This window comes from Manduca sexta, chromosome 15 (genome assembly GCF_014839805.1).
Source record: "Manduca sexta isolate Smith_Timp_Sample1 chromosome 15, JHU_Msex_v1.0, whole genome shotgun sequence".
Classification (NCBI taxonomy): domain Eukaryota; kingdom Metazoa; phylum Arthropoda; class Insecta; order Lepidoptera; family Sphingidae; genus Manduca; species Manduca sexta.
Window position 1 is genome coordinate 3,992,335 of NC_051129.1, and position 18,761 is coordinate 4,011,095.

An 18,761-nucleotide genomic window follows, 5' to 3' on the forward strand; every position below is an offset into this window, starting at 1 on the left:
TTAGTAAATTGATTATAATTTTTGCTTTTATTAAACTCAGTTGAATCGTTTGGCTATATTAGACTACAAAAATAATTTCTTTACGCAGTTTACGAGTCCTAGCACGACTCCCTGAGGCCCGCCAAAATCTGGAAATGTAAGCCTCGCGTGACTATTCTCACTGACATTTATTTTTGGCGCGGAATTATTTCTTATCTGTGACATTAACAGACCTCCTTTGATCTTAAAACGGCGTTAACCTATATTGTAGTTTTGAAGATAGATGGGTAGTCTTAATACAAACCGGGTGAAGATATTGTTTGCAACACTATAATGGCGGCAAAGGATTAAGTAATAAGTAGTTAAGTACACAGGGATTACTGTCGATAATACAAAAAAACTACAGAAAAATCGTAAAAATTTTCTTGATTTTTAAGGAGAACTAATTAACATTTTTCGTGCGGGCAATATCGCCTCGTTTGAAATGCAACATCAAAGCTGTTTACCAAAGTTTTCTGGGAAACAGTGATGCCAAACATGAATCGAGGTTGTCAACAATTACTTTGAACATTCGTCCCGCGTACTTTATAAGTATTATTCAGTTTGGAGTTAAAATCTAAATCTTCGATATGACAGTCAATGACTATTATGTCATTTTAATGTCAAAAAATAACAATGACAATAAAATAGTTTACCACGTGGACCTATTGTTAAAGTAAGGTTACGAGTACAAATTGACTTGCATAGATCATGTTTATAAAAACAAGTCTATTATAATTGTGTTTTGCTGTGACTAATTTATTGGTACGTGTGAAAATATGATTTCAGGTGTTATTTTGAACCATATTCATACATATAAAGAAATTGTAACAAGCCGATGTCTGTACATTATAAGTATTGAAGTAACAATAATGTAGGATCTTTATTAAAGCAACAGAACTGTATGTTTGTAAACTCTATGGATATCAATGCAGTTTTCAACGACGTATTGCTAGAGGTTCTATCTAAAATGTAGACTACATTTTATCCCGGGAAAATATACAGCGGGACTTTTATTACGGAAAAACTTTTTCATGCGAGCAGACCCGCTAGCAAAAACTAGTTCATAACAAAAAAATGTCCGCCTTTTTACTGATAGCTTAGTTTAGTCTATGAAAAAAATATGCTATCTAGAATGTTCACCGTGTTTACAGTAGTCAATTCGGGAATATACCGGATACCCTCTTAGCAGCTATTCAACCAGATTCTATCGAAGTCGTGACCAATCATTAGCTGCTCATAAAACTAATGCGCCTTTATCAGTGGTCGATCAATATGGACTAGCAGCACAACACAACAATCAATCACAATTTAACATCGACCTTTTGGCCCGTATTGGCTGATTTGACGTCCAGTGTACGCTGGCACGGTCAATTGTTTGATGTGTTCCCGAAATGATTATAATAGGGGTCTTGTTATGTTGGTCGATGGAATCTTCGGTGATAACACATAGTTGTTTCAATTAGAAGCTTCATGGTACTTAGATTAATGGTAGGTTATTTTATTATACGTGAATATGAAACTTGTTTTTGCGAGGAGTAGGGAACTTGTAATTATTACACGTTAGACTACACTAATGCAGTATTACTTATAAACTTGTTTTAGTGTAAAGAAGTGATTAGGAATTGCTTTAATAGCTGTCAAAAACATCACCGTTTTCCTAGTTAAAGCCTAATTAAAAGGCAAGATGGCGGGTTTTGACTTACAGCTGATCGAGTAAATTTTTGTTTTAACTAAGCATAGCTTTGCAAATTTTTCATGAGTAAGACTGATAAAATAAAGCTGAAGGGTTTGTTTACATACGCAAATTTCAGGAACGAGCTGATTTTGTAATTTTCTTCTAATAGGAAACATTACTCCTGAGTCCTATAGGCTTTTAATTGTGGGAAAATATTTGCCCTAAAGAATTCATGGAGCGGAGGACAAATGCATCAAATCATCATGCAAAATAGAGCTAAAGGTTCCGACACTTTCATTGCCTATCTATTAGCTAGTTAGAATCCCCAATACGTATAACCTATTTAAAAACGTACACTATAACGCACTACGGGCTTTTTTAATCTTCCATTAGATTAAATCCCAGACACATAACTAGTAATACTATACTGATACATGTTTACCCAACTAGAACAAAATAAAACAGTCAACCAAGCTTCTTAACTCCGCTTACCTTGCATTCTATACATTGTCGGTCCCCCGAGTGGAAACTGCTTTGAAAAACTTTGTGACGTATTTTTTGTCGCAAACTTTTTCTTTGTATTGTAAACATCACTTTCTTTGTAGGTCGTGGTTAGCTTGTGAAAAATACAGGTGTATTTCGATGTTTTTCGGAGTTTGTAGGTAACGGTATAGGTATAAAAGAGATATCCTTACTTAACCTAATAAGCTATCTGTTTCTTGTGTCTTTTATCAAAGTATTGGAAATGAAAAAATGACAATGAATGATCACCCTAAATTCTAGTAACGTTTAGATATTTTTAAGTACATTGTTGTCTAAGGTGAATTTCCATTGGCTCATTTACGTATCTTGTACTCAAATAAGTTACAATTTGAAAAAAAAAACGTTTTATATGACTACATATTCTATATGGTTACATAAATATGATCAAGTATCACTTAATTGAGTTGTTAATGCTCGAAAGTGTGTGAAATGACCATGAAGTTATTATGTCGTTTTGCCTGCCTTCATGGAAATAACGGAGAACCTGTGATTTGTGACATTTCAAGCATTGTTTATGTTCCACTTTCCATCACTATCTTATAACAGTGTGGTATTTCTATTGCATAAGTTAACGATTTAATTGCTGCAATTTGAACGGGTATTAAATCTATAAACATGGCAACACGCGATCCATTGTTAAAATTGTGTAAATTCATTGATTTTTTTTGGGAGTTTGCGTGTTTTTAATTGAGAAAATCGCGTGATGACGCGAGTTTAGATTTTTGTAATATCTGATGGTTCTGGCTGATAATAAATTGTGCGGATAAGGTTAGTAAGATCTGAATTGACTAGTTGCTCTTGCTTGCCCGTGTAGATATAAAAGTATTTATATTTATTTATTGTAGTTATATTTTGGAAAAATATAGTTAGACACTTCTTATTTTTCATTACTGCCAACGTTAAAAGCATTCTTTTGTTGTACATTTAAGATTTGTTTTGTTTTTGGCAATAAAAAATGAATGTTGAAAACCAGCTCATTTAAGATTGTTACATAACACATACTAAAGTTGGAATTTGAAAGTAATTTGCCACACCGCTTAAAACAATTCCTGTCGAACGTTACTTATGGCGCCAAAATTACCAGCAATACGTTTTCTTATAAATCCACGATCCAATATCGAATTCTTGCACGCGAAATGGCAATCTCTCTGACCCTACATTACTATTCAAATTCCCTAATTTACACTTGGTAATGGCAACCCTAGCGTTTGGGGAATACCACGCTTCCCACCCTTAACCTTACCACGAGTCCCAAACTCGAACGAAGATATTAGCAGCTGAATTGTCCAATAAATTAGATCTTGTAACAACTTACTAAGTGTAGTCGATTTAGTGACGATCTTAGTTTGGTATTCTGTATTAGCATATTGTGTAGGGTTTGCGCTTCGTTAATAGACTTGAATTATATCACATACGCGGCTTCGGTCGCGTGTAAGACTTTTTCGGCATAAAAGTCCCGCTTTATAATTTCCCGGGATAAAAAGTAACCTATATTTTTTCCAGGAATTCAAATTATATCTATACCTAATATCTTTGAAATTCATTCAGTATTTTTTGAGGTTATTGCGTTTAGATAGAGGCGGCGCTGACTTTGTTTTATATGTAAGGATATCATACATGACTTATTGCTTAGTTTTAGAAACTGGAGTCTTAAAAGGCAATCAATAGTCATGTAAAGTCAATTTAGACGTTTTGTTTGGCTATCGAAAATGTATTAGCGCAGAGAAATTGTGAGATCATTATGATCATCAGAATGTAATCAATATAGTCTATATCTATTAGGAGTGAATAAAGACGTATAACTTATGCCGCAATTGTTTATGAAGTGGACATGCAATATTAGTAATCTATATCCACGTAAAGTATTTCATTAAGAGCTAATTTTTCAATAACCACTTAATCCATCAAATAAATTATAACCCGACTCAGTATAAAAGTGAGACAAATCAACAACTTCACACACACAATTATCATTTTTAATTCGTTTGTTATAACTTATTCTACGAATCACTTTTATCTAATAAATGAAAATTCAGCCCTTTAATATAACAGAATGAAATTAACAATCTAACCAACGAACTGTCTTGTCAGAATATCAACGTCGAAGCTATAAATAATCCAGCGTGGGCCATTCAAATAATTACAACGCGGGATCGAAAATCTATCTGTAATTTATAGTTATTTGGCATACGTTACTCAATCGTTGCTATTATTATCCACCGCAACAAGGTGGTCACATATCATTCTATAGCACATTGTTTCATAAGGTTTGGGTGGTCGCGTTTAACATTTGAGAACTGATTGGCAATTCGATACTTTGAATAGTTTGTAATTTTGATTAAAGCATAAGACATTTCAACTTAAGACATAACAGGATGCAGTATTTATGATCTTTGCTGGCATTAAGTTAGTGTAGGGCGATGTAGCAGCTATGGTTTTTAGAGATGAGTAGATTTCAGTGTGATGTAAGTAGAAGTTACTTTAAGCCGCTCGAAAATGATGCTGATTGCTGTATCATAAACTCTATAAACCTATTTATTTTTATTATCATAATTGGACATATAATAAATTATGCTTCTTTATTTCTATTTGTACTGGCTTTCCGGCCAGTTTTAAGTGATAAAAGCTCCTAATTCAATGTCCCAGAATATTCAGGTACCCTTATTCTAATATGTTCAAGAAAACGAAATTTATAGTTCTATGAAAATACACCAAGCGACTTGTAAATCGTATAACTCTAATATGGTTTCTGAGTACGCATTTATCGGATACGTGCGCTCAGCATTGAATTTGTTAACCTATTTACCTACGTTCTGAGCGTGAGATTTCAAATTGCTCCTTTAAGGTACGTAGTTTGCATATGCCTCGGAAGCAAACTGGCTGAATGTTGGTTTCGCTAATCAGGATTTGCTTTGATTTTATTTTGCGTAAAATTCTTTTCGCTGATATGTGACTCAATATAGTAAATTGAAATAATTGTAAAGTAATAATTATTATTGGAGGCGAGGGAATTAAATTTATTTGACAATATTAAACGGAAGATGAATCGGCGGAATCTTTATTAATATTATGTAGAGGAAAGTTTGTGAGTTTGTTTGTAGGTTTGTAAGGGCTAATCTCTGGAACTAAGTTACTCATTTAGAAAATTCTTTAACTAACAAGAAGCTAGATAACTCCTGAGTGCTATTAGCTACTTATTACTCCCGGAAATTAATTATACTGAAAAAAATTATCATGCGGACGGAGCTGTGGGCAAAAGCTAATGAATCATTGATAAAAAGTAAATTAATAACTGGGTAAAAATTAAGTTGGTTTATAAGACTTAATTTAGTTTCAGTCTTATCTCTTTCACGGGAATATTCACATATTTATATACAAAGTATACTGGCGGGATAATGATGATGTATTACATAAATTAAACCATGATTATAATGAAAAATTCGCCCGTATTGTAAAACTTCGCAAGAATATTAAAATTCCGCTTAATTTAACCTTAACAATAATATTTCACGAACCACAATATTTTCCTTCTAATGAAACCATAAAACCAGTGGTAGGAGTCAAGATGTTACTTATTCAGGGGTTTTGCGCGCCGCCGTTGCCTTATGTAGATTAGTTTCTAGGGTTGCCAGCATCTGAATCATAACCGATGGTCAGTTGAGGGATTATAGCGCGAATAAATCTTGGTGTAATGAATTGATTAGTGTGTTGTATGAATAATTAAGTGCGAATGAGTTCTTATTGTGATTTATGGTATTACAATAGTTTATGTGACCTCGGTCATTAATTGTGTCAAAATATTAAGGATTTTAAAAGTATTCAACGTAGACCAAGGGAACTTTTGAAATATATGGAATTTTGCATAATCATTTAGTAGTTTCATGTTACGTTTTTAATAAAATTAAAATCACTACATATTGTAAAAAAAAAACCATTTTGCAGTGTTTTTCGCGGTTTTTCTATTTTAATTTGATTTGAACCTAAAAGACCGGCTGCTCGACTTCAAAACAATGTGAGCTCATTCTGCGTAGATCGGACCGTCAACAGCTAAATTTAAAAAACCAAAATTGTATAATTGTAAAACGTAGGTAGATATTGTAACTTAGAATTTTCGGTTGACCAACACCTTCGTCCGCCCCGTGACTACTACTAACGCTGCAAAGTCTTCGAAACGTCGCGTCGGGAGACAATCTATATATATAAAAAATATTAATTTTATATAACTGTCAATTGTTTGAAATAACTGTCAGCGATTGACAGAATGCGCGCTGCAAATTCATAGTTAAGACGGGACAACGTCTGTCGGGTCAACTAGTTGTAATATAACCGCTGTAAAATCTGCAGTTTTATTTCAATGTCCAACATTCGCGTAAACATAAATCATCACAATTATATTCCTCATATAATGCTTATACCAGAATAACACAAGACACCCGATCGCGTTTTGTTTATAAATTATGCCTATGGCGGTGGGAATTTTAAAATTTCGGTCTTTTAATACTTGAAGCGAAAGTTCCCCTACCAGTTCTACCGGTATCGTGTGACATAGATCAGTAGGCCTGATTCAGTTCGTCCAATTCGCTACGCACCTATTCGGTTTTAAGTCCTTGATTGGTTGTTACATCATGGCGATTTGTATCAATATTTAAAAATATATGTAACGTTGAATGAAATTAATTTGATCTATAATTTAATTTTGTTATTTTATAAATAAATATTTCAATTACTAAACTGAGTGATAAACTTATACACTGCTTTTAAGTGCTATAGGCTCCTTTTTATCCTGGGGAAAAATAAAGTTGGATATTTATCCCCGAAAAACTTCTTCACGTGGGCGGAGCCGTGAACAAAAACTGTCATTATATATATCGAAACGAGGTGGAGGATATGGATACTGTGTAAATCATTAAACATTCATTTCCAGGATTTACTAGATTGGTTCTAGTTTTTTCTGTGTCCGATCTTTACTATGCATATTCTAGGATGTCAGAAAATTAAAAAGCAATATTGTGCTAAAAGACTTTTATAGACTTCCAGAAATGCGATAAACTAGACTCTAAAGAATCTAACCAAAAAAAAGTAAAGCCCAAAGCCTCTAATTTGTGAATTTGTTTTTACTAAAAGCTATTTACTTATTTACATAATTGTAACGTTTTATAAGTATATTCATGTATTTAATTCACTTATAAATACTTTTTCTTTACGTAAGTAGATTTAGCTTAATTAACATTTTGCATCATCATTACGCAACAGCGTTTAGAAATTAATTAAGTGTATTTTTATTTTAATTGTTGAGAACTGAACATTAAAAATAAAAAATTGAATTAGACTTTCTTTCTTTTACTTAAAACCTCTATTATACTTAATGCTTGTTTTTTTTATTTTAATTGAATAAGTAATTACTATATTAAGCTGCGATAGCTTAGTTGTGAGCGGAAAGGATTGCCAATATGAGAGGCCGCAGGTTCAAAACTCAAGGGTACGCATTTCTGACGTATTCTTTTTGAATTTTAGCTAGCTTTAACGGTGAAGGAAAACAATCGTAAGGAAACCTTAATATATGAGAAGTTCTCTTTAAACATTTTAAGGATACGTGGTGTCTGCCAATCCGTACTAGGCCAGCGTGGACTAAGGTCTTATCCCATTCAGGAATTGAAAAGGCCCATGCCCAGCAGTGGTACAGTATATAATACAGGGCTGATATAATTTTCTTTTTATATTGAATGTTATATTATTATTATATATTAAGATATACATATTGCTTACATACCCATTTGTTCTAACTTGTTTATACTAAGTACTAAGGTAGCAGATACATTTAAATCATGCCTGAGTTTCGCACTATTAACAAAAATATCCTCCATTGACCTTTAACGATTATATGCCAACAGACTTTAGAGAGACATCGTTTTTACTATTACCTTAAAAAAATATACATACTTACTCGTTATAAATACTCCTTTCATTTTCCGTGTTGGCTATTCGAAAGATTAAACAAAACATTGTGCCCAGAGTCGTTTTACCTTAATTAAAATGATAATTAAAAATATTTCTATGGAACATTGCATATTTAAAATGTTAACTGAAAACCGCAGCATTCAGAGCGTGTAAAGTAATGAAAGTGGAAAACTTTTGATGAAAAATATGGAACTAATGCAACTGCGTGTCAGTGAATAGCCGACGTATATGCTGCATGGACTGAATGCATATTTATGTGTATATTATTTATATACAGCGAAGGGTATTTATAAAATTAATTTTACATACAGAATATCGAAAAATATTAGGAAATGGAATTACTAATACGTCCAACGAATATGTCCAATAATGTCAGTTCGCAAAATTTTTATCGCGTATTTTTATACCGTATTGTACAATTCAACCGACACCGCTTACAGAGCCCAACCCGCGGGTAATATTTAAATTAAAATTTATTTTATCACAGACACCTGCAAAACTTTTTGATTTATTAAAGCACAATTCGCGTGTCACGCTCCGTTAATTTAGGTACTTTGTTTTTAATACACATTTATCTATATAAACTGTTGTTAGCTAAAATGGACGATTTATGAGGTATGCACGCTGGAACTTTACCACAGATTAAAAGTTGACTGGAATTCAAACATAAAGTGAGACAAATTGAGACGGATTTAAAAAGATTCGTGTAAAGGATGCCGAGTGAAAAAATGAAAAGAACTAAAGAGGAAGTTGTTTATAAAAAAGATCTATGCGGCCGACATAATTTGTTTGCGCTTTATACTAAGGAGTATTGTTATTATGAAATGCTATCTTTTTTCAAATAATTACATTTAATTTTAGATTTTAACGGTGCGGCGCGTTTGATTATTTAAAATGTGACAGATCTGAGTGATACAAACACATTTCCTGGAGTTTTATATACTGTTGCGTTGCGTCAGTTAATATTCCATTTGGTCGTAAAACGTCTTCGCACCACGATTCTTCATATCATTTTTTACGGCTAATGATGAGTGCCATAATGCATAATATACTAAAATGTGTCTGTCGTTTTACAATAGAAAGATTTGTAACTTCTTTTATTTTTTTGGGCTGCAATCTGCACAATGCTTAAGAATATGTGGCAATAGGGTTGTTGTCTTTCTCTAGTTTTCAAGTTAGATACACTTTACAAGTTATAATTCAATAGTTGGTAAAGACGTAAGCAACAAACGGACGAACTTCCACAATTATATAATTAGTTAGCTGACATTTAATATTTATTACTTAAGTGTAACCAAACCCAAAACAGGTCAACAAGTGACAAAACTAATTCCGTATCTCGCTGCCATCTTTGTAATTCGTCACGTCATAACCGTGCCTTTTCGGGTTAGTTTTCGCGACGTGTTGCGCCTTTTTGCGTGTGTATTTACGGGTTAAACCTACAGAAAACGTTGGCTAGCGTGTTTTAATAACGTAATGGAAAATACTAGTGAATACGCTTTATAAGAGTAGGTAAACGGGCAAACAGATCACTCAATGGTAAATGATCATTGAAAAGCCACACTGCTTGGGATTGTGGGTGTTTTATTGAATTGTAAGGAGAGATATGGGTATTAGAGGGTAAAGTACCTGGGTAGCGTAGTTGTATTGCAGTACTAGTTAGGACTGCCATGGAAGGGAAAGGGGCAAAATGCCAACTCATTATTATTTTTTCTATTTATGCCAGCACGACAAAGTGATCTTCCTGCACCTGATGGTAGTGAAGTGGGGTCCAATTGAATGTCGACTGACGTGAGATGATTATCCCTCGGTAGTTGACACAATTATGTCGGTCTATTGGAACGCAACACACGTGTTGGTAGATTTTAACAACTTGTTTACGGTGGTTCCTATCCGGGCGGATAACATAAATCCAACCACCAGCAATACCACATTAGACCTTTGGTTTTGGATTCCTCTTATAACAAATTTACCTTTGATATTGACCTTTATTATTGCCACATATTGGACGATTGTGCCACTATGCCCAAACTTGAGTTTATGTACGTTACCAGGTTAGCAGGTCACCACTTCAGCTTGCTTCAGGCGGTGAGCCATCTTTTGATCTTTAGCTGGCCTCATATAATTCATATTAACATTATATGATAGATTCCACACTCACGCCTTTTTTACATAGATATAGACTAAGGTTTACCCAGTACATTCAAGCTATAGTTCAAATCTGACTGATAATATGTAACGCTTATCAAGAACCAACTTCCATCCTGAGTAAACCAGGTTTTCTTGAATTTCGACCTGGGAATTGAACCTATGTATCGCGGCTCACAAGTGCGATACCATAAGACTAGAGGTATATTATTTGGTGCTATTAATACAGTTAAAGGAACACACCATTGTAGGATTATACACGCTGGACGAACTGAATTTCGAATTTTCAATTCACAAAGCAGAAAACTTGCCCCAAATTTCATTGTGCTCTTAGTTTTGTTTAATAGGTTTGTGGTGAACCCTACAAGCGCTTGATTTAGGTCTAGGCTTTTGATTTCTCGAAAACTTGTCTAGACTTAAAGCCATATTTTATTCAGGCTGAATTGTTGTGCTTGTGTTTAATTCTGTTTAAATTAACTTTACAACTTCCATTGTGTATTAGGAGATTGTTTCAAACAAATGGCCAGTACCTTGCTACGTTTGTATTAAAGGGTAATTGTGAAAATTACATATATTTTACCACTAATATTTAAAAAAAATATTTTCATAGTTACAAGCAAAATCTTAAATGAAATTGAATTAGCACAGCGTCAAACTGCAAGCACGCTTCATGTTTCACAAAGGCGTATGGAGTACCTACATTTGAGACGATTAAGTCACGAAGCACATTCTCCAAGTATCGTGTTCCTAGTGATATGTCATGGCCGTCTTTATTTTCGTTTAGCTTTGCATTTGAAGATATTGTAAAGTAATTGGAATTCGAATTAGATCGTATTAGGTTTTAGCTAAATTAAGGAGTAATATGAATAATTAATTGGTAATTCTATTGCTATATATTCTGATGATTGCAATAGCAAAGTATCTGGGCATGTATCAAAATTTTGATCAATTAAGTCTGTTATTTCTTCTTGTACAGCAACTAACTTTTGAAGACGTCCAAGAATTGAAAGTTTTAATACTAACTCCCACAAACCCACTTGATATTGCTCTCATCATCTCAGCCACAGGAAGTCCACTGCTGAACATAGGCCTCCCCCAAGGATCTCCACGTCGATATTGCTCTACGTTTTTCAAAAGAAGTAACATTTAAAATTTGGTAATTATCTCTATACTCCACCGGTTACATTTCTATTTAGACCTTGGTTATTCCCGACTTTTATAAAGATTGTAAAATATAATATTGTCACTGTATAACATTTAAATGATTTGCTTTTAAATATTCTGGCATTTTTAGTTACTATTCGCGCTATTGTATCCTTTTTGCTCGTTCTATATCAATTTAGTTTTTCTGAGACATTTTTAAGATCAATTCATAGTTGAGTCACGACTTTTAAAGTATTCGATTTGTTGCTTAGTTCTTACTTCCAATGCGTACGTGAAGGAAAAAATTAACTACGTTCCAAAATTAAACTATTTGTCAAAAGAAATGATGGAGAACAATTCGTCTGATTTCGCTAATGGTTTTGATATGCTACGGCTTTGCATTAGATGAAATATTAGTTCTGATGGACTCGCAGCAAAAGTTTAGTCAGCCCATTAGTAGATTCTTGTATCATCATCATCATTTCAGCCGGGAATCGTCCACTGCTGGACATAGGCCTTCCCGATTGAGCGCCACAGGGACCGGTTCTGGGCCGCCCTCATCCATCGGACTCCGGCGACCCTCACCAGATATATTGTTAATAAATCTTACTGTTATCAAAACTGGTAACAATATATTTCATTCCATTTTGTAATTTGTTTTTAAATAACTCTTAGTCACACAAATATTAAAAAACATTTAGCACTTACTATTTTAAAGTATAATTTTGTCCACCTTCAAGGAAATGCTAGCCGTCTCGGAATATGCTTGCGTGTAACTCGATCCTCGCTCCACTTCCAACAAACACGACGTAACCGCACAGAATCATGTACATTGCTACATTTCGCTATAAGTTCAATGAGGAATTTGTTATAAATAGGAAATGGATGGCGATGTAATAAGGTTTGGAATGGTCGATATTGGATTGATAGTTGTGCAAGTTTGTGAATACGAGACATAATATGCACTGATGTAACATACGCGAAACAATTGCACAGTTTGACGTGAAATGTTTTAATATAGTCATAAGAAGTTATTCTCTAGAGATAGTTCCATATGTGCTCTAATTGAATAAAAACAAGTTCATGAGATTTTTTTTATTGGCAATAAATTATGTTTTATATATGACTAATATTTATCGACGTATTACGGTTTCTCTTTGACAGATGGAGTCAGACATAACTGATCTATAGCAACCTCTTTACACGCGCTTAAACCTGTTAGCGACTTCCGCAAGTTACATTTCGAGTTCAGGCGATGACAGGTGTAGGTATATTGATATGTATACTATGTATTATAATAATAATAATATCAGCCCTGTATTATATACTTGCCCACTGCTGAGCACGGGCCTCCTCTACTACTGAGAGGGTTTAGGCCTTAGTCCACCACGCTGGCCTAGTGCGGATTGGTAGACTTCACACACCTTCGAAATTCCTATAGAGAACTTCTCAGATGTGCAGGTTTCCTCACGATGTTTTCCTTCACCGTTAAAGCGAACGATAAATTCACAAATACACACGTTTTTTTTTTAGAAAAGTCAGAGGTGTGTGCCCTTGGGATTTGAACCTGCGGACATTCGTCTTGGCAGTCCGTTCCACACCCAACTAGGCTATCGCCGCTAACTATGTATTAATATATCTATATTTTATTAGTTAGTATCCAAGCAATTACACCCAAGTCTCACAACTTTGTTGTGATAAATTTTCTCAGTACCACTAACCAGAATAAAAGTTCAACATTTATTCGAGTTCCACCAAAACAACATAAACATCGAAAACAAAAAGTCCCAACATTTTCAGTTTATTTGAAACAGCAAATCAGATAAAAACGATAAGTTCGGCCGGTTCCAACGCAATTTGCATTGCCATAAATTAACTCTTGTTTTGAAATCGAAACCGCAAGCCCTTCGAGAAAATAATTACATTCCCGTCACGCGACTCGCCAAAGATGGAAGATTATGTGAGTCGGTGAATCGATTTCAAAAATCCCATCCAATCAAAATACCGGTCCCATCGTCACCGTGGGGCTGTGAGCTCCTCAATTTATCTGGTTATTACCTCGGGGACCTGTTTCCTTGATGTTAAAAATCAAGATGTCATTCTTGAATTCCTTATAGCCTGAGTTGCAGCGCATTTCACTCTGAGACCAAGATTATCTTCTGCTTTAAAGGCTATATATTTATTTCAGAATTTTCTTCCTTGGTTCTGTACGGAATAGGGACCAGTCTTTTCTAGTAAGCTGTTAAAACGACGCAGTAATCTTACGTATCAAGTAGGATTTGACAAAGCACACTAATTGTGTCGGTTTAATTTCATTTTTAAACAAAAAATAGTCACTAAATTACCCAAATTGTTAAGGGAATGATAAATGGATTTAATCTCTGACATAAAATGAAACGACGTAAAATTGTTTTGTCGATCTTGTGATTTACACCCTCCTTAACCTTTTATTTGTACTTCCTTTAGGACTGGTTTTGTATTTCCAAGATCCCTGAAGAAAGGGACAGGGCGTCTTTCCCGTGTGAATCAATGGTTTTTGCCCGTAATCGCTGCATACTGAGTGTGGTTGTGTACCGTTTTAAAGGACGTATAGCAGTTATTTCTACGATAAACTTACGTCTTTATAATAGCTCTATTTGCATATATATAGTGTTATATATTATGTTCTTTTTAATATACATAACTAGCTTCCGCCCGCAGCTTCGCCCGCGTGGATTTCGGATTTCAAAAATGGAGAAGGTGCTCAATTTGTCGGGATGTTTTTTTAATTTATGGTGGTATGCAGGTGGTCCGATTGTCCGGTCAGGGTCTGATGATGGGATCCTGGTGAAATCGAAGGAACTTTTAACCATTAAGGTTGCACACGAAATGACGGAAGCTTAAAAATGGAGTAACTTCTCCCGTTTTCCCAACATTTTCCATCACTGCTATGCTCCTATTAATTGTAGCGTGATGAAAAGTATACTATAACCAGCTCAGGAGTATGAAAAATAATTGTACCAAGTTAAGTTAAAATCCGTCGAGTAGTTTTTGTTTCTATAACGGTTATACAGACAGACAGACAAAAATTTTACTAATTGCATTTTTGGCATCAGTATCGATCCCTAATCACCCCCAGTTATTTTTGGAAATATATTTCATGTACAGAATTGACCTCTCTACAGATTTATTATAAGTATAGATATGCAAAAGTAGCTCAAAAATTGTCAATAACGAAAACATGCATTTTAAAGTAAAACAAAAGAAATAATATCGTGAAGCCAACCAAATAACTAATGATATATTGAATTTTGTGACTGTTCAATTTAGTCGGGTCCGCGATATCACTTTTGTTGAGTTTCAGAACGCGACATTACATTACATTATTATATTCTGTGCTCCAACGCACACTGCTTTGATGTTAGGAACACACCTACATTGCTTAGACAACAGTGAACTTTATACAATAGCAATAAAGCTCAAATTGACTCTACGTAGGTATTAGTTAGAAAACGTTTGTATGGGAAATAGAAAAAAGCTGTTTTGAGGATTTTCCCGGCAATTATTCGAATTTTTCTCACCTTTTAAACCTTCCCTAGACCTCCACAAATAATTCAAGACCAAGATAAGATAAATCCGTTCAGCCGTTCTCGAGTTTTAGCGAGACTAACGAACAGCAATTCATTTTTATATATATAGATATGTAATGGATGACTGCACATTTGTGTTGCTATGTTACAAAATATTGTTTCGCTAGGAATCTTAAGTTTGCTAAACATGCGGTAAATCAATTCGTTGTAAATTATTGTATGTCTCAACTTAAATAAAATCATTTGTTTGTTCAATTTAATATGACGAAATTTTAAAGGCAGAAATATCCATGATTATTAATTATTTTTACATTTTTCTTTCAACTGCGAGAACTAATCACTAACTAGACGTGAATTTAAATTCTTTACTTGCCAATACTTGTTTAGTTACCCAGATTAAAGCCGAAACAAAATGTATGAAAATGGACCTTGAGCTACCACCTTAATTATTTAATTAATTGAGTTGTAACATTGAATACATTCAACGGCTTAGATAAAGCGCTTCGTGCCCTTATTTTCTAAAACGTGAATAAAATATTCATAGCGTTTACATCCTATAAATCAATATGTCAATGTTAAAAGCGTGACTTTGTTGATAGGGTGTTGGTTTGTTTAAATATTGTTCAGCCACTTTTGTTATTATTTGAAACCTCTTTGATGCAACTGGCCGCATAGAACAGACGTAAGAAATAAAAAATAGTAACTATATTTGAATTTAGAATTCTCAATTTATTTTAATTTAAATGGTTTGATTGGTTCAATAAAATTCTGCGGTGAATATTTGTTTCGTAAAATATTTATGTAATTTGTTTTTTGGTTTTAAACCGAATATAGCAATGTTAATTAAGAAAAATTTGAATTTTAGTAGTCTATAAGTAATCTTTAGGATAGGCATATGTTCAGCAGATTTCAAGTGGCTCATGACGATGAAAAAAAATATCCAAGAAGGTTAAAATTCAGCCAAAACCGCGGCAAATCAAGCCCATGTGAGTATTTTAATAAGTTAAGCAAACACAGCAAGATTTTCCGTCCCAGCTAAGAATGATTGATTGAACATCAATAATCTCTTTACATTCACCCCACGTTTTCATATTAAGCACTCCCGGACGTGTGGCGGCACACATCATGTTCATATTCACGCCTACTACCCTAGAAAGGGCGCAGGAAAGCGAAGAGTCCACACGTAATGTGGACTATAAAAAAATTTAGAAGAAATGCAAAATTTTATACAAAGTGGAGGATAGATATTTTATTATATTATTATAAGTTTTTGAAGTGTGAAGTCATTGCAAAAAAAGAGTTGCCAAATATACCATTTTGCGAAAATATTAATTAAAAAAATACATGTAAACCGTAGTGCAATTTGATATTTTTAAAGCGCTATAATATTATGTTCATTCTATAGGTAATGGTGGATAAGTCTAGTTGCGGTTAAATCTAACTTTGAGAATAGTAGGCTTTCCAAAACGGTCCCAATAAATTTTTAAACACGGTCCCAATCCCTTTGTTTCAAGTCGTCGCGAAATTGCACTGATTAGAATAAAGATTTTTTGATACGCTTAGAAATTACTTTTTTTTAATGGCTATGGATCTAATCGAAGAACCTAATTTATTGCAGTAGATAACGTTTTTTTAAGCTTTATCGAAATCATAACAGATTAACAATATCTTTACGATTCACACCTGTTTGTAACAGTTTTCGGTACAGCCTGTAATGTATCGAAAAAGTGTCCATTTGTGAAGGAACCATTGTTATTACGTCACGTTTTCGCCTCAAGCGATGTGCTAATGAGAGCTGACGTGTGCAGACCGGGACTAAGGGATCTTAAATGAAACTAATTTTGGCATTCTTATATTCTGTTAGCGTTTGCCGAATTTTGCGGAGCATTTTTTATTATTTTTTTGTAGAGATGGAAGCGAATTTTACCTTTTTTTAGGGTCTAGTCGGTGTTTGTGCTAACTTCAACGAAAATTAGTTGGGTTTTATAATTAAAGTTTATTACTATAGAGTTTAGGCAAAGATTTTTTCCGTTTTATCAAGTTTTAAATATATTTTCATCATAAAAATTTATAGAATTAAAATATGTTATTACCGTTATTTTCAATTTGTAATGTTGTTCCATTATATATTAAACCCTTATTCATAAACGTTTTTTATCTAAGGACGAAGTAAAGCTGTGATAACAAGCTTGTTTCTCAGTGCCCAACGGCACTGAGAAACAGACATAGGGCCGTTGTGATTGTCCCTATGTCTACGCATTGAGAAGACTCCCATGCCGTCAGCACTGAGAAACAGACTTGTTATCACAGCTTTACTCGGTCGTTAGATAAAAAACGTCTATGAATAAGGGGGTAAAAATAGATCTATTATTTTGACTGTGTATTTATTTCATGTTCCAATTTATCAACAGGAATTAACAAATACTTTTGAAAATGGCCATTTGAAAGAAACTCAACATTATTTCCTTTGAATACAATAAGCCATGTAATTTGATTTGCATAAAGACCTTTCATTTCAATGATAAAGTTAGTATTATATTTGTCCACAAAGGCCTAATAAAACTTGAAAAACTTTTGTGAATATAAATTCGTTCGCTCTGAATAAGATTTCTTGTGTACGCTATAAATATTTTCTTAAATTTCTCACACGGTAGAGGCTGAATAGACAACATTATTGTAATTTATGTGTTTTATATGCGAGACACGTATAATCCTCATTTAAGTTGTTTGAAAAAGTCTCAAGGTAAATTTTCGATGACTTGCTTTAGTAGTAGATATTTGCCTGCATTCTTGAGTTCAAATGTGATTACTTTGAATTATAATCATCAATAATATATCTTAGAGGACCGCATAGTTAGCAATAATCTGAAAGTCCCATTACAACATTGAAAAACTAAGTTCCCGCAAACATCCCGTTAGGTCACGTAACACAATCATATTTGTGTTAATAAAAATGTATTCTCGGCGACGTTTAATGCCATATTGTCGTTTAACATAGAATGGGGGCAAGCCAAGCTATAAATTATTCTTAGTACGTGCCTGTGGACGTCTGATATAATGAAAGTTTCTGAACGTACACTTTATCAGATACTTTCTATTTATAATAATTGTTAATGTGCATATAAGCTTATTGTAGTCAGGAATTTCAATGTTTTGTTTTTGTATAACAATATTTGTGATAGGCTTTCTTGATGGTTTACGTACCGTGCCTCAAATACTATTACTATTGTGACTTGTGAGTGGTTATTTAATATAGAAATACGGTATTAACCTTAGGCAAATTTGGCTTAACCAAAGTGTTTAAATCTCTGAATGGAGGAGACTGCAGTCGTGTTTTGTATGAATTTGCAAGTTGTTTCTTATAAAATCATTATTATTTAAAATTAACACCATTCATTATTTTTCCCTGTCACATCATATCATGTTTTATAAGAGCAAAATAAAAGCGACCACAAAAATAAATTATCTTAAATGATTAACTCCATCAGTCCCGAAACACGATATTGCAGATCGATGTTGACGAAACGTCTACCCAAAGCCTAAACCACTCGCTAACGAGCGCAACACTTAATGCTTCGATGCACTTCCAGGTACCCTGAAGACTTCCTGACATTACGCCTTTAATGTGGATTAAAGATATTGGTTTTATTCATAATAGGGGAAGTGTTTTACTACTCACTTATGAAATGGTTAGTTATAAATCT

General features: G+C 33.8%; 1 protein-coding gene across 4 annotated transcripts in view; it reads left to right on the forward strand.

Annotated features, from left to right (window-relative positions):
• Positions 1 to 18,761, forward strand: part of LOC115441207 (extracellular matrix-binding protein ebh) — a 121,953-nt gene that overhangs the window by 26,865 nt on the left and 76,327 nt on the right. Inside the window, exon 1 of one of the 4 annotated variants that reach the window (XM_037438832.1) lies at positions 15,938 to 16,043. The exons of the other annotated variants lie outside the window; for them this stretch is intronic. Coding sequence (XP_037294729.1) covers positions 15,953 to 16,043 — 91 coding nt within the window. The 5' untranslated portion in view covers positions 15,938 to 15,952. Of the gene's footprint in view, positions 1 to 15,937; positions 16,044 to 18,761 lie in introns of those variants that run through there. 4 annotated transcript variants of the gene reach the window in all.